Source organism: Colletotrichum siamense (assembly GCF_013390195.1).
Source record: "Colletotrichum siamense strain Cg363 chromosome Unknown KSG_Cg363_contig02, whole genome shotgun sequence".
NCBI classification, from domain to species: domain Eukaryota; kingdom Fungi; phylum Ascomycota; class Sordariomycetes; order Glomerellales; family Glomerellaceae; genus Colletotrichum; species Colletotrichum siamense.
The window spans coordinates 6688682-6703538 of NW_023501015.1; the positions used below are offsets into that span (position 1 = coordinate 6688682).

General features: G+C 55.8%; 1 protein-coding gene across 1 annotated transcript; it reads right to left on the minus strand.

Annotated features, from left to right (window-relative positions):
• Positions 1-507: 507 nt before the first annotated feature.
• On the minus strand, positions 508-4433 carry ssp1 (Serine/threonine-protein kinase ssp1; the record flags this gene model as incomplete). Its single annotated transcript, XM_036635602.1, has 2 exons — positions 508-4075; positions 4258-4433. The coding sequence occupies 2 exons, from the start codon at positions 4431-4433 to the stop codon at positions 508-510; spliced, it is 3744 nt and encodes a 1247-aa protein (XP_036499174.1).
• Positions 4434-14857: the final 10424 nt, after the last annotated feature.

A 14857-nucleotide genomic window follows, 5' to 3' on the forward strand; every position in this document is an offset into this window, starting at 1 on the left:
ACAGAAGTCTATTGGCAGGACGCCCCTCGCCTGGCTCCTTTGTGCTTCCGAGCATATTCACCCCATCCTCCGAGTCCTCCTCTCCTTCGTCGTCCCGTCACTTTTCTCGTGTCCACGTGTAATCGTCACAGTCTGCTCTGAGATACCTCCACCCGTCCATACAGCGCCGCCAGAGAATAATGTGTGCAAGAAGAAAGTTGGAGTGAACAGCAGTCAGCTCCGTCCCAGTCGACCAGATGCAGTCCTCCTCTATGTGATGGTGAAGCACATCCAGTCCTGGAATCCGCCAACGTTCTGTTGGGGCCGAGGCAATGACGCCAGAGAAAGAAAAATGTGCAATCTGATTGCATGCTGTTCTTCGAGTATGCTGTAAATAGGAAATGGTGACAACGCCCAACTTATGGAATTTGCTGGTGAAATTCAAAAATCCGCCAGCCGTATATCGATGCTTGGCTAGGATGTGCCTGAAGACAGTGTACAGATAGTTTGGTGCTAATGGTGGCTTCTTCAGTCCCAAGAAGTATGGACCTCGTCGCCATGCACGATAACCTTCTTAGCTGTCTCGGTGCTGGCGATGCTGATGTTGGTGTCTCTCCGTCTCGCGCCGTAGTGAACCCGCTCATTGGTGCTAGCTGTGGGCGTCGGATTCATAGGCGTCTTCTTCTTCGTTTTGGCCATCGTAAGTCCCTCATCGCTGTCGCTATCATCGTCCTCGTCGTCCTGGGGTCGCAGCTCAGGTGTGTACTGAGGCGGGGCCAAGCTCCGGTTGACAGGGCTTGGGTTTATTCGCAGAATGTCCAGCCCGGAGTGCTCTCCGAATGAAGGATGCTCAAAATGCTCTAGGGGGAAGCCTGCAATCGGTTCCTTCATAAACGCTGGAGGAGTAAGAGAATCAGTCGTCTCCAAGAGTGCCGGCCTGGGGTGAATCACCCCGGGTTCAGCGAGTGGCTCTACATCCAAGTCCGCAGAAACAGAGCTAGAGCCGCTCAGTAACGCTGGTAGGGACGGGTCAGACTGGAAGGCAAGCATTTCCTCCTTTGACGGGTGATTGGTTGATGAGACGGGGCTCGTGATTTCACTCGGGCTCGTCAAGGGAGAAGCTAGGCCCGCATTTGATGTTGAACGGGATGACTGCCGGGTCTCCATGGTATCCTCCCTCGACGGTGGAGGCGGCGTGCCAAAGAGCTCATCGTCAGGGGATATCGGACAGGGCAGCTCGGTGGGGTCAAGATTAGATGTAGTGCCATCGGCGTCATTTTGCAGCTGGGCAAGCCTTTGCTGATAGTCGTCAATGTACTTCCGGTGTTGTTCATCTTGGGCGCGTGCAAAAGACTCGGGGGTTGAGGTGTTGTACTTTCGAGGCGGCGGTGTCCTGGCCTCTGGTAGGTTGCGAACAGTTTCGACCCTGTGGGCCGTCTGTGGTCGCTCCTCTAGATCCGCGTTCGCTCGTTGGTTTTCGTAAATGTTGGAGTCTGATTGAGGCTGGCCGTGCTGGTACCCAGTTACAGATCGGGACGAGAAGAACAAAGGCGACGCTAGGCCGCTGCTGCCTTGCTTTGCCTTGCCAAGATCGACTGATCGGACTGGGCGTGGACGGCTCGGCATTCGGTGAAGAGTGCCGGGAGCAACAGCGGTGCTGACACCAACATGTGCGGGGGCGCGCTTGTCGTTGCTAGCAAAAAGACCGCGATCTACAGACCGAGATCGTAAAGCTTCCTCGGTGAGTGCCTCTATGCCTCGAGCCTTGCGGAATTCCTTCATTGGGTCGTCGGTGGTGCCATCATATGGAGTAGGTGGCAGTGTCTTGACCTCAGGAACTCCGGCGGTCAAAGTGAGATAGCTATTGCCGTTGGAAGGGCTCTGAGAGTATTGGTGGTAAGGTCTGTAAGTCGATGCAGTACCTGCCATTGTAGATTGGTCCGAGGGCGAGGCTGTCCCGCTATTTGTCCGAGAGTTGTTGTGACTATTGTGAAAGGTATTTTGAAGAACGTGGAGAAGGGCGGCTCCCTGGCCGATCGCAGGCTGGGCGATGGCAGTTGCGAGAGGGTCATAGGGTGACTCGTACGGCGTGGCTGCTTGGCTGTGAACTAAAGGATGCTCGCTGCCTACGGCGAAGTCTTTGACGTTAGAAAAGTAGTCCTCGCTTTTGAGGCTTTTGCGACGCGAGTCTCGCGAGTGAGGGGTTGGCGGTACGTTGTACATGCTGTCCCCAGCCGAGCTGGCAGCGCTACTGGCGGCTCTCCGGCGAGACTTGCTATCGCTTCGATCCCCTAAAGGGTGCATCAACTTTCCAACGGTTTTCTTGATCGTAGACCGCGCACGCTCCAGGAAGGCAATGGGCACCACAGCGTGCGCAGTCTCCTTATCGTTGACCTGGACACGTCTTCCCTGAGATGGCCGTGCAGGATCGGTGTCATCAATCCAAGTAATGGGGTTCGGGATGCCCTGGACGACCCATGGGTGCCTCTTGATATCTCTCAGGCGGATCCGCTTCTCGGGATTTTTCGTAAACATCTGTCGTAGGAGGTCGTACAGAAGGTTGTCGATATCTTCGTAGGCGAGCTCGTTGTCATCTCTGTATGGCGGTACATTGTGTCGCTTGAAAAGGGATTCAGAGTTGGGAGGCGTGGATGGATCGACAGGCTTAAGGCGCTTGCGAGGGATGAAGACATCTTCGGTCGCGATCTTCTTGAACATCTGCCATTCGTCCTCAGCCTGGAAAGGAATTCTCGCGTAGATGAGACAGTACAGCGTGACACCAAGGGACCAGATGTCGATCATCTCGGAGATTTTGGGCTGTTCCATACGATCCAGATCTGTGTAGCACAGTTCGGGTGCAAAGAACGCAGGCGTGCCGACCGTCTTGGCCAGCTCGAGATCGTCGTCAAAATCTTGTGCTTCAGATTCCGAGACAGTCTCATCGTCGGGCTCTCCATCTCGAATGGGACGGCCAAAGTAGGAAACGCCAAAATCGGAAATCTTGACGCGATGGTCCCTGGTCCACAATAGGTTGGCGGGCTTGATATCCCTGTGCACGACGCCCTGGTAGTGCAGGTATTCCAGTCCCAAGACAGTGTCTCGGAAGGTCGACCTGGCTTGTTCAAGCGTAAAACAAGGAACGTAGGAAAAGTCTTCAGCAAAGGGATCGTGCATCCGAGAATTCCAGTCCACCGAGGACATGTGAGAGATGATGGAGTCAGCCATGCTTGGTGAGCGACCCCGCAGAGCAGCCTCCTCAATGTAGGGCCCATACATTGTTCCGTCAAGGGCCGTGGCAGAGCCTGGGTTGCTAGATCGAAGGGGGCCTGGTGTTTCCATATCGTCCTCGATAGCGAAGGACTCTTGATCAAATGCGGGATTGTTCTTCATGGAGTTGACCGACTGCGATCGTGACGGGGCTCTTGAAGTAGTACGAGACGCCTGTAGGGAGTTTGGCAGAGAACCATCGGCCCCGATTCTTTCCAGCGTCGTGGAATCGTCTTTGGATGCAACACGAGACCGGGAGCTGTAACTCGCATCATCGGAAATCCCGTGCTCGATGCTCCAGAAATCATGGACACCCATATTGGCCTGTGTCATCTTGGCTCGCTTCAACTCCTTGAGGGCGAAGCGTCTTTCCATCAAGAGATCGTACTGTTCCTCCTCCGGCGTGGCTGGTTCGCCGCGGGCTTCTCGTTCGATTCGACGTCGCTCGTAGAGGCAGATGTGAGGCAAACCCTTCTTTCTCCAGACAACTTCGCCCAACTCGACGTGCTCCAAAATCAGGTAGATCTTCTTAAGTTCTGGGTCGTCGATAATCTCGAGCAATGATACGACGTTGGGGTGTCTCATCTTCTTGAGGATGGCAATCTCTCGCATCGTCTTTTCCTGTGGGGACATGGCCATGACCTTGCCAAGACGGCGTTTCTTCGAGTATCGTGGAATGATTTTGATGGCCACGTTGTCGCCAGTCTCGAGATTCCGCGCCAGTTTGACCTTGCCGTGCATCCCCCTACCGATCTCTTCGATAACTTCATACTGATTGATGAGTTTTCGGCCGGTAATGCTGTCGGAATCGATCAGAGCTTTGTGCGTCCTGAGGTTTCACAAGGTTAGCTTATCAGGTTATCCTCCCTGGTCGCGGGGTTTCACAACAGTCCCCCGCCAGTGTAGGCTGGCGACTTGACTGAGGCGTTGCGCCTCTCGCAAGCCTTGAGTCTCAACATCTGAAGCGATCGCGCGGGGACACAGCTATTCTACGGGAAGACTAAGACATACTCTCTGACTTTGTGATGTTGCAGCGGATGTAGGTACGGGCTGCTCGTCTCGGCGTTCGGGGTGTTGGAATCGGAGGAGGACTGGGTCGGGTAGCTCGACTTCGGATGCGGGTTCGAGGGGCTGAAGAGGCCCGGAGAGGTCATTGGCGTGCTAGCGGCAGACCTGAAGGGCAGCATGTTGGATGCAGGTGGAATGAGGGCTTGCAGTTGAGGATGATGAGAGTTCCTCGAGTGGGGAGGGTGCTGTGGTTCCATGTTATGCGTGAGAGTAGTGGAATTGAACTGGTCGGAGGAGTATCAATCGGCGACTCGACATAATGAGGGGCGTAGGAGTACGTGCAACGAGGCTCGCACGGCGGCCGAAGAAGAGAAACGCTGCGACGGTCGGGCTTCAGTTGGCCATGATCGTTCCGGTCGGGGCGATCGTGGGTTGCGGTTCAAAGTTGCAGTCGTGGGTTTGGTGTCGAGCGAGAAAAGAGGCGCAAAGACGACGTAAGAGTCGGAGTGAAGGTTCCGGCGAGAGCGAAATACGGTCGTTCAGAGGAGTGTGCTGGGTCACTTGGTGGCTCGATATGGTCGTCGGCGATAGCGTCCTGGAAGGGAAGAAAGGTTCCTAAAGGGTTGACAGGACACAAGAGGCAGACAGCGGTTTGCGAGGCGAGTCGAGAGTTGAAGTCAAAAGAGGACGGCAAGGTGGGAGACGGGACGCAGTAGGTTGAAGGTTGGTTGGGTTGGCGAAAAGGTACGTTCCGGGGAGGACGGGACTAAAAGACGAGGGGGGAACAAGACGAGGGTCCTTAGTCCTTTTTTTTCCTTCCTCTCTCCGTTTGGGTGTCTGGTGTCGGGTGCAAGAGGGAGGCCAAGCAAGGCGAGCCCAGGCAAAAGGTGATAGTGCGCAGTGTGTCGGTACCTAGCGCGGGCAGCCACAGAGGCAGAGCGATGGGCGAGTGGTGAGTGCAGTGCGTGCGTGAGAAAAAAGAGAGATTTGGGCGGGAGAGTGTGTATGAGAGAGCAGACAGCCAGACAGACAGAAGAGTCCGGGGTCGGGGGTCGGGGGTCGGGTCGGGGGGTGTTGACGAAAGTGTGAGTGTTCCTGCTTGCTGCTGGGTGTGGATGATGGAGGGTAGCGGCGGTCGGTGGTGGTGGTGGTGGTGGTGTGTGAGTGAATTGGAGATTTTGGATGGGGCCTGGTTCAGCTTTTTTTGGGAGTGGGCAACAAAATGGTGGTGGTGGTGGTGGTGGGCAAGGAGAGTGGACATCATTCACACATTCATCAGTCTTGGAGTGGAGAGGCTCGAGGAGGGAAGCAAGCCAAGACACTGGACGAGGATGATGGATGCACCTCAGATGGGGATTCTTCTTTTTTTTTTCTCCTCTGCACTTCCGTCAGAACCAAGAGGAACAAGACCACAGAGCGATGGGCACACAGACGCAGAGAGGAGGGGGGAGGCCAGGATGAGGCACGAGGGAAAAAAGACTTCCCAACCTGAAGACCACCTCACTTTCTCTCTCTCTTTCCCTCTCACAGAGTCCAGTTCGACACCCGGCACTGGCCAGCAGCAGTGACGATGAGGGAGGGGACACTGGGACACTGGGACACTGACTGGAGGGGAGGGGGGCAAATCGACAGGGCAGGCGCGGCGCCCGCAGTGGGACCCCAGCCAGCCCGCCAGCCAGCCAGCCCAGCCCAGCCCACCTCACTCACTCCCAGCTGTGGGCCAGTGCCGATACCGTGTGAAGTCCGGACTTGCCCATCGACTGATTGGCCCCGATGGAAGTGGAGATCGGAAAGATGGATCGAGAGTGGGTCGACGCTGTGTCGGTGTGAGGTGAGTGGACATCCGCACAGGTCAAGCCACAAGATAAGCCTCTTCCCAGCGATGTCGACGAAGATAAGAGGGATCCGCACCTGGCCGGGTACGCTAGACAGATAAACGCACGGCCCAAGGCACGCACAGTGTGGATATCTGCAGCAGGAGCGCCGCGCCGCACTTTCCGGTACGTACCTGACCTCATCAGTACCATCAGCACCACCATGCTGATGGCACCCTCCGCAGCAACATCAAGCTGCAGGCGCCATGCACCAATGTCTCTATCCCGTCAAGTCTGTGTCTCTCGCAACGCCGCCGTCGACTCCTTTTCGACCTTGTCGATGCCATCCAATCCATTGCCTATTGCCGTTGGCCTCTCTCATCAACCACTGAATCACGGGCAATTAATTCGGCTGCTTCTCTGTCACCTCTCACCCGGTCTGGGCTCCCAGGTGCGGCCACCCCGTTCCATTGACCTCAATCAGAAAGAGGCATTTTTAGGTCGTCTTTACCTGACGTCGGCCTGCTAGCCACTCTCATCTCCCATGGTACGATTGCCAGGCGGCTTGCCAGAAATCGACGTCCAATCCTCCCGTCCCTTTCGCCCAGCTCGACTCGGACACGGACAAGCCATGTCCCGGGCTAAGCGACAGCGGACAGCATATCGTGCGCATAGCAAGAGAAGCCCATGCCTCGCCAATCTCGAGTGACAAGCAAGTATCGACGGTCCTCTACATGCGTAAGCAAACTGTCAGGCACATGCTCGTGTGCTCCATGTCAATTTACGACATCAATGTTCCTTACGAAATACGACACCAGAATTAAACCTTCAACGCACACGAGCTAATTACAGAGTACATGCTGGAATACGGATCCTACGCGTGTTTTCAGATTCCAACGAGACAACACAACTCGGACTGCAGAACAGGTTGTGAGTCTACGCCAAGCCCAGCAAGAAGCAGAGCAGTGGGCTTGGTGGAGCAAGTCCTACGTCTTGGTCGTGTCTTTTCTGGCGGCGCAGGGGTGGAAGACACTTGACAAGGGTGGCCGCTGTTGGGTCAATGCTGCTGCGGCTGCTGGGGGGAAGCTGGCACCTGCTAGGGATCCCCTTCCCAATGCTTGCCAAAGCCTGACTTCTTCCGGCTCAAAGTGTGAGGCACCTCAGCGGCAGCGGCAGCGGCAGCACGGCAAGGACCAGGGCGAAGGCGAGGGCGCCGGCCAAGCCAAGACAACGAGAGACTTCCGCTCAGGTACCTTGCCTTATCGCGCCATGATCTGCACCTCGTCATTGGCTCGATGGAGCCTCTCACCTTTTTCGTTACATACGGCTACTACGGACCAGGTATCTTTCGCTCTTTTTCGCCAAAGTATCGCCTCATGCTATGTCCAGCGCCGAGTACCTCGAACACACTTTCGAGTGCTCACTGTTGGGCGGACTCTTGTCTCCGCCGACCAAAGACATTATCCATCACAGAAGCAGTTCAGTTCGCAGAACATGTCTACAGCTGAGGTCTGACTGAGGGCGGCAAGACACACTGACGTTCGAGACACGGGTTCTCTTGACTCTCTCTCTGACCGATGTTACCGGCGACGTCGACAGCTCTGACAGCCATGCGAACAAAGAAGAGCCCATTCTCAGCTTGTCTCTCTCACCTTGACGCGTGCCTCGTCATTTGTTTCGCGCGCGTCTTTCTGGATGTTTCCCTTCAAACTCCCAGAAAAGAAAGACCCTCCAATTCCATTATTGGGGCAACGGAAGCACGCCCGAGGGTACGGGCCAACAGATACTGGACGACCACTTGTTCAACACTTTCCATCCAGCCATTGCAAACACGTCAGGCCAACGGCCCAACCTAGAAAATTTCCGAGCCGAAATCGGGTGGTATGGGATGGAAGATGAGTGTAATCGTGCCGTGGCAACTCTGTCATCCAGACTCCGGATCTCTCGCTTTGGTTCCCGGCACGGCTGGCCGGGTACTTTGCCCTGACGTTACTTAGCTCGCACGTCTGAGTCTACTGCGTACTTTCGAATGTCGACTTGATGTGAGTAACCCAAGCTCACAAGTACACCACACTGCATCGCCACGCTTGGGAGCGCTCCCAGCATGTCTGCACCTGCATCGCCTTTACTTTCTCCGCATTAAACCTAGCTGCGGCATACTCGCTGATGAGAAAGATGGCGGGCTGTGGGCGGCGTCGGCGGCGATGACAAACCGTTCACCGAATGCGAGTGCCTACGTAGCGATGACGAGAAGCAGCCGCTAACGACGACATGGTTTTCACGTACCTTATCCTCCTACTGTGGATGTGGATGGCGCGGGGGACTCTGCCTTCCTACGGATCCAGGTCCAGATCTCTTGACTTTCTGCCGGGGCTGGTTGCTTTGTCTGCCGGCCCAACACCATCGCCATCACGTCGCGACGCACAAAGAACATGCACATGGAGGGGGCTCGTCCCGTGTTTAGCACCAAACGACACCGACGGGCGGAAAGCAAAGTCTATTGGACAGCCCGACGCCTCGGACTGAGAACAGGCGAACAGACCACAACAGTCGCTCAGTGCAGAGGCTCTCACCCGTTGTGTCCGTACGCTGCGCTGCATGGTAGTGGCACGTCTGCAGCCCACCTCAGGTATCCGAATAATTAACGTGTCCAGGACGGCAGTCGCCTAGCTCCCAGGCCAAGGCACCATCCACGGATAACCGTCAACCAACTGCAATTGCATCTTCGGTCTACGCAGCACGACCGTCGATACACATGCAATCGCCCGCTCCCTCACTCATTCAGCGGGATCGTCATTGGCGCATGCGAATAGCTCTCTGCAACGCCCATTGGACGCCTGTGGACGCCTGTCCTCGGAGCTGCATCTCTCCTGTCTCTGCATTCTTCCTTTTTGGCCCAAATTTGACGCCACGGTCGAGACCCTAATGCACCAACCCCAGCAGCTTTGAATTGGGTTGAGGAAAAGCAAAGAAGCGCAATCAGCACGTCGGATGCGTCTGCCTGCCGCGTGTCTCTGGATTCCCATTCTCGCAAACCTGCAAATCTCACATGCAACCTGTACATCATGTCTTGAGTCTGCGGCAGGGTACAGTGCTTCAACCAAGAGCTCTGACGCCCCATTCATACAAGCCAAGGATTCGAGATATGTCCAGGCGCGATACAAACTGCAGACGAGTTACTGCCACTAGCAAGGTCCATAACGATGCACCATCAACCCCCATGGCAGCATGGCCCAGACTTGGCACTGGCCTGACAAGATGTGCCGATGTTCTCGAGTGGCCTGATACCGTACACCGTACACATAATTGATGTTGCGCCCCTTTTGCTCATGTTTCAACCAGCTTCCCTTGGAGAAGCCTCCTGAGAAACATCAGGACCGGCGCCGGGATCTTACACACCGGCTAGCTAACCGGTCTTCTCGCTTGATTCCGGACAACTGTCTGACACTCTCTCCTCGTCCTCAACCCCGGGCTACAACATTGGTCTCGTTGGCCGCTGGCGCATTCCCGACATTCAATGATCAGACAGTGGATCTTCCGCGGGATAACTCTGCGGCCGCGATGATCGCAAGCTCGGCGGACACGGACGCAGGATAGACTTCTGCAGACCAGACGAGCCAACCAGTCAGAAGCAGAAACGCAATCAATCCGTTTAGCGGCGGCGTTGACAAGGACGAAGTGATTCAAAGCAGACCCTTGCTGCCTCCTCCAAGCGCAGAACACATGTGGCACGTAGAAGACAAGTGCCCGATGTTTCTCATTCATCCACTGCAGCATCTTGGCAAACAACTCGCAAGATATTTTTGCCTAAAATGGGGAATCAGTGGACGGATCTGTCACCAATTCCTTCAATTGCTTGGATCATCGAAGTGTCGCTCGCCTCGTCCAGCAACTTGCCGGCGTCTCCGCTGGCGTTGAAACGAGTGAACAGACACATCACAGGTTTAATGTAATTGACTTCGCGAATCCCCTCTCTTGCAGCCCAAGCCTCAATCAAGCCCCCAGTTGACGCCAGATCAGAGATGATCGTCGTTCACCGGCCACCCCCAACCGCCCCCATCCATGCGACTGGGTCGCCAAACCATGATCCCCTCATCCTTGGACGGAACGGCAGGCACAGTGGAGTTGAACTGGAGCCGCCGTCAACGTCGATGGCTTCGAGTGGGAACACGGCGCGAGAGACGCTGCAGGTTTCTTGCTTGGCCCCTTCCTCTGTGGCTCCGACTCTTTTTTCGAAGCCCAAATGGCTCCACTCTTGTTGCAGCTTGCACCAGCCGGGGGGGGGCTAGAGGCGTGGGTTATGAGCACACTGAGGATGACCTCCGGGACCTCAAGATGCCACGGACATGCATGGCAAGTTGGGCAGACAGGAACTCATGCACGCGTTGCAGGCTTGCAGAAAACCACCAATTTGTTCCTGAGCTGCCCTGCTCTATTATGCAGTACATTGCTGTTCGAAGTCGATTTCTGCTTCACAGTTTTTGGCCGCAAGCCGTTCGCTAGGCAGCTTCTCCCTCACCAGTCTGCTTCACCATTTTACCATCTATACGATATGAGCTGCGTCTGTCATACATTGCCAGGCCAAGTCGTAGGCTCATAACAGGCATAAGCTCTCAGTCGTACTTTTCATCGGCCCGGGCCACCATCGAAAGGTAACGAAAGAAATCACTGAGCCCAGGGCGTTGACGGCAGCAACCTTCCCAGGCGGTGCCCATGCTGGGCAACTATTGGACAACATGGTGACATCCAACTAAAGTCGCCGAGCGAGCTTTGGAAGGAGGAGAAATGATCGGACTTGAGAGCTTTTCGTTCTGTTAGACTTACCGATCCAGGTTGGCGACTTCCCCCGGCCTATTATGTCGGCCTCGGGAAGAGACGGTAACATGGAAACTACGTGCCGTCGGCCGCTTTCAGCACTCTGACTTGCGCAGCTTCAGCACCCCCGACATCAACATGCAATGGCGTCTCGGCACAGCCCATATTTCACGATGGGATCGAGAGCGTTTCGGGCCAGAGGCTCCCATCAGTCGCCCCGATGCCCACCGTCTACCGCTGTCACGTCGGAAACATTACGAAGCGACGACGGCAATGGCCAGTGCGGACCTGGCTAGCACACAAACGGGAGTGCGGCGACGGCAGCCCGGCCGCCGGTGTACCTCAGTACATGGAATGGACCTCTCTGGAAGAGTGGATTTTGAGGCCCATCGTGAACAGGTCCCATTTGTCCGGGTCCTGTTTTTCATCGTCTAGCAGCACTAGGGTCGGATTTCTCTCCCTTACCAGCACGGAATATCGACGATCACTGCAGACCCGGCTGATGTGGGCTCAATCCTCTACCAACGGGCCCACTGGCTGCTGAGAAATTCCAGCAGTATCTCTGTCTGTCGATTTGGTGGTCCGTTCAGGTCTCAACTTTGCATGAGATCAGGTATGCATGTGCCTGTACCTCTGCGATACTTCGCCTCCTTTGTCCCCCTAGCGGGCGGCTATTGTCATTCGAGAGTCAGGTAGACCACGGACCAACGCTTAATGATGTTCATCAGTACGCCGAGATCTCATCTTTTGCTGAGATCTACACAATCTCAGTGATGAGGTTCTCGTCACATCATACAACGACATCCATCACCCCAGTACACAACACAACACCTCCGACTCGGATACTGCAACTCATCTGGCTTGCATTACCTCTGAGCCGCCAGTACCGTTGCACGTTTGGCCACAAAAATTTGCGACCGATGCCACACTGCTGAAAGCGGCCTAAGGCAGCCCCGAACAGCTGGGTCCACGTTGAATTGAGAATTGCCGGTAACAATGGACTGAACGGGCGGGACGGTTCATTCCTACCGGTGAGGAACAATATGAGGCGCAAAGATCCAGAACGATCCAGGCCACGATGACCTCGTTTCGGCAGAGGGGGTGGAGGATCAAATTTGTACGCCTCTATAGAAGGCTTTGAGACCCACCGCTCATCTGCCCTCCTCAAGTCAAGCAGACTACAGTAATGGTTATTTTCCCCGTCTACAGAGACGGCTAGTGCTCTCCTGCGGCGTCCCTGCGTCGAACCGAAAAGAAACGAACGACGTGGCAGCTAGGGGTGGTTGCCGAACGAAACATGTCAGAAAAGAATCTCACGATGGCTTCGCTTTTGCATTCCCTTCCCAGGCAGAGTCTTGACCACGGGGTCTCTTCTGCCCCCAAATGGCCGGGTCCAGACTGCCACACCGGCCTCAGATTGCGGAGAAAGAGCCCAGGGTCTTCATCGTCGACGGCGCTCCCGCTTCAGAATCCCCCAATCGCTGACTCTCCTCGAGTTGGGACGATGTCCAGCTGTGCTGTCAACCCCGGACCAAGGCTGTTTGCGGTGTAGCGTACGATAAAGGACGACAACGCACCCACATCCCTTGGGCGAGGGAAAAAAGTGAGGACATCGTGAACCTGACAGATCCGGACACAATTTACGGGCCGGAGACCCCTATGGAGAAAGGGGGCTCGGTGATGCAGGCGGGCTGCGCGGTGCTCAGCGCGTCGGATATGGGGTTAATACCCAATGCCGAAATTATGGTGGCCGGGCGGGCAGGTCGAAATCAGCTGCCCGCGCACGAGGTTATCGTCGATGGCTGCCACACGGGTCCGTACATGCGCGGGACTGAGTCGTGGCTCAACTTGTCTGCCCACGCACCAACGTCGCCTCTTGAGTATCCCGCTCCAAGCGACGCCAGGCTAAGGCCGCACAAAAGAAAAGGGCGCAGCCAGCAGCGGACGACGCAATAGACGAGCACCATGCATCATCCTGTCTGCAAGACAACGGGAACTTAAGCAAGCTCGAACGACAAATGGAACTTTCCCAGTTTTTTTGTGCTCTTTTTTCGCGCGACACAAATAGAAAACCTCAGCCGTTCAATCCCGTCTACGCAAAACTCCGGCACTGGGTTCTTGAAGCATGGCAAGCATGGTTCACCGTTGAGCGGCGCATGTCGATCGACCCGAACTCTCTGCTTCTTCTCAAAGATAAGCCTCGCTCTCAAGTCTCCGGAGGTGACGCTCCTTTCTCTTCTAGGCCTCAACTTCAAACTTGAACATCAACCCCAAACTACAGCCGATTTCAAGCTGCGCGATTAGAATTGGGCACACGTGTGGAAACGCAATGCGAGCCCCGAAAAGAACTCTCTCCCCTTCATCTGGTGGTCGTCGGGTCGATCGCACCCCTGCTGACACCTTACCCCGGCTTTTTGCGCTCCCTCACGGACACACTCTTTTTGCAGGGTCTCCGGAATGTGACTGCTCACATCGCGGCTTCAGTCTCGACCTCCGTCGTTTCAGCGAACGCCGGCTGGCATCTACGTTTCTTGTATGGCGTTGCACTCAATTCCGCCCCCTCCCCCCTTTTGCTTTTCTTCCCCGTCACTGTTTTTTTCTTCCCCTTACTGGTCTGACATGTGCTCATCACGTTTACGAAGTGTCTCTGTTGGCTACTACCCTTACGAGCCGTTGGCGTCGACGTTCGCGCCCGTCCGGTAGCCCCAATGGTTCTATCCGGGGTGGCGGGGTTTGCGGCTTGCGCGCCTCTTGATGTTTTTCCACCCCTCCTCCTCCGACTTTGAACGTTGCCTGTACACCACACACTCTCTTTACTTTCCCACGGATCTGCGCCTAGCAAAGTGTCAAAAATATCAGACGTCTGGGGGAGGCGGGAAAGCCGTTGGACCTTAGTTGGAAGCAGCCGTGAAACCGGCTGCCCTAAAGCATGGGGAAGATGAACATCTTTACTTATCATGGCATCATTGTCTGGATGACCCCCTAGTACTCGCACACACCATGTCCTGCACATCAAACACGTACCGTTCAGCCCTCCCGCTTTTCCCCAGACTGTAAGCTGCAGAGCGGGAAAAAAAGAAAGGCTCGCTATTCCATGCCACGACGAGCTGATCGCTGGCGGATGGCTGCTCAGGTCGCTCAGCTAGAGCATGGCTTGACTCGCGATGTGATTTCTTGCACAGGCAAACCCCCGTTGACGACGCCGACGTTGACTGTCTCTCAGCAAGCAAGCCCCCGGCCCGGTCGAGATGTGCGCCCTCGGAAAAAGCAAAAAAAGAGATACGCATTCATCCGGGGTATTATGGGGACGAAAGGGGGCTCGAGAAATGCGGAGGAGGGGGAAAGGGGAGGGGCGGCTGAGATTATTCGCTCGCCGAGGGGGGGAGGGCAGGAGCTGGTTTGCTCCGAAGCGGGCGAGGAATCGCACCGATTTGGCCGGGCGTCTGCCTCCCTTTGTGAACGGCTGCATGTGTTTGCGGTTTTACGCCGGGCCTTCTCTTCCTGTCCTCAAGCATGGCTGTCGCTCACTGTTCGATGTAGCCGCCACTATCACATCTCAGCTTTTTCCGAGGGGCTGATTGGTCTGACACATCGGGAGACGGAGCGAGCACACACAACGCTCCTTTGGCCGGTGGTGTGTGTAACCATGGAGCTATCCCGCCTCCTCCGCATTTCTCACTCTGGGCTCAAAATACCCGACGCAACCCGCCCCTCTCTCGGCTCTCCAATGTCTCGGGGTTTCGAGAGGGGATTGGTTGAGAAGGACGAGTTGGTCATCTATCACGGATGAGCTCGCAGAAGAGAGAAAAAGAGGATGTGTGTGATGGGGACGCGAGCGGCGACTAGAGGGGGAAAAGGTGAGGGCGCCGGCGGGGTTTTCGGTGTGACACGCGCCTGCCTGGGCCGGGGGTGACGTTCGTTGCTGACCGTGAAATCCAAGGTGAGCGAAAAAGCCCCGGTGATGCGTGGTTGCG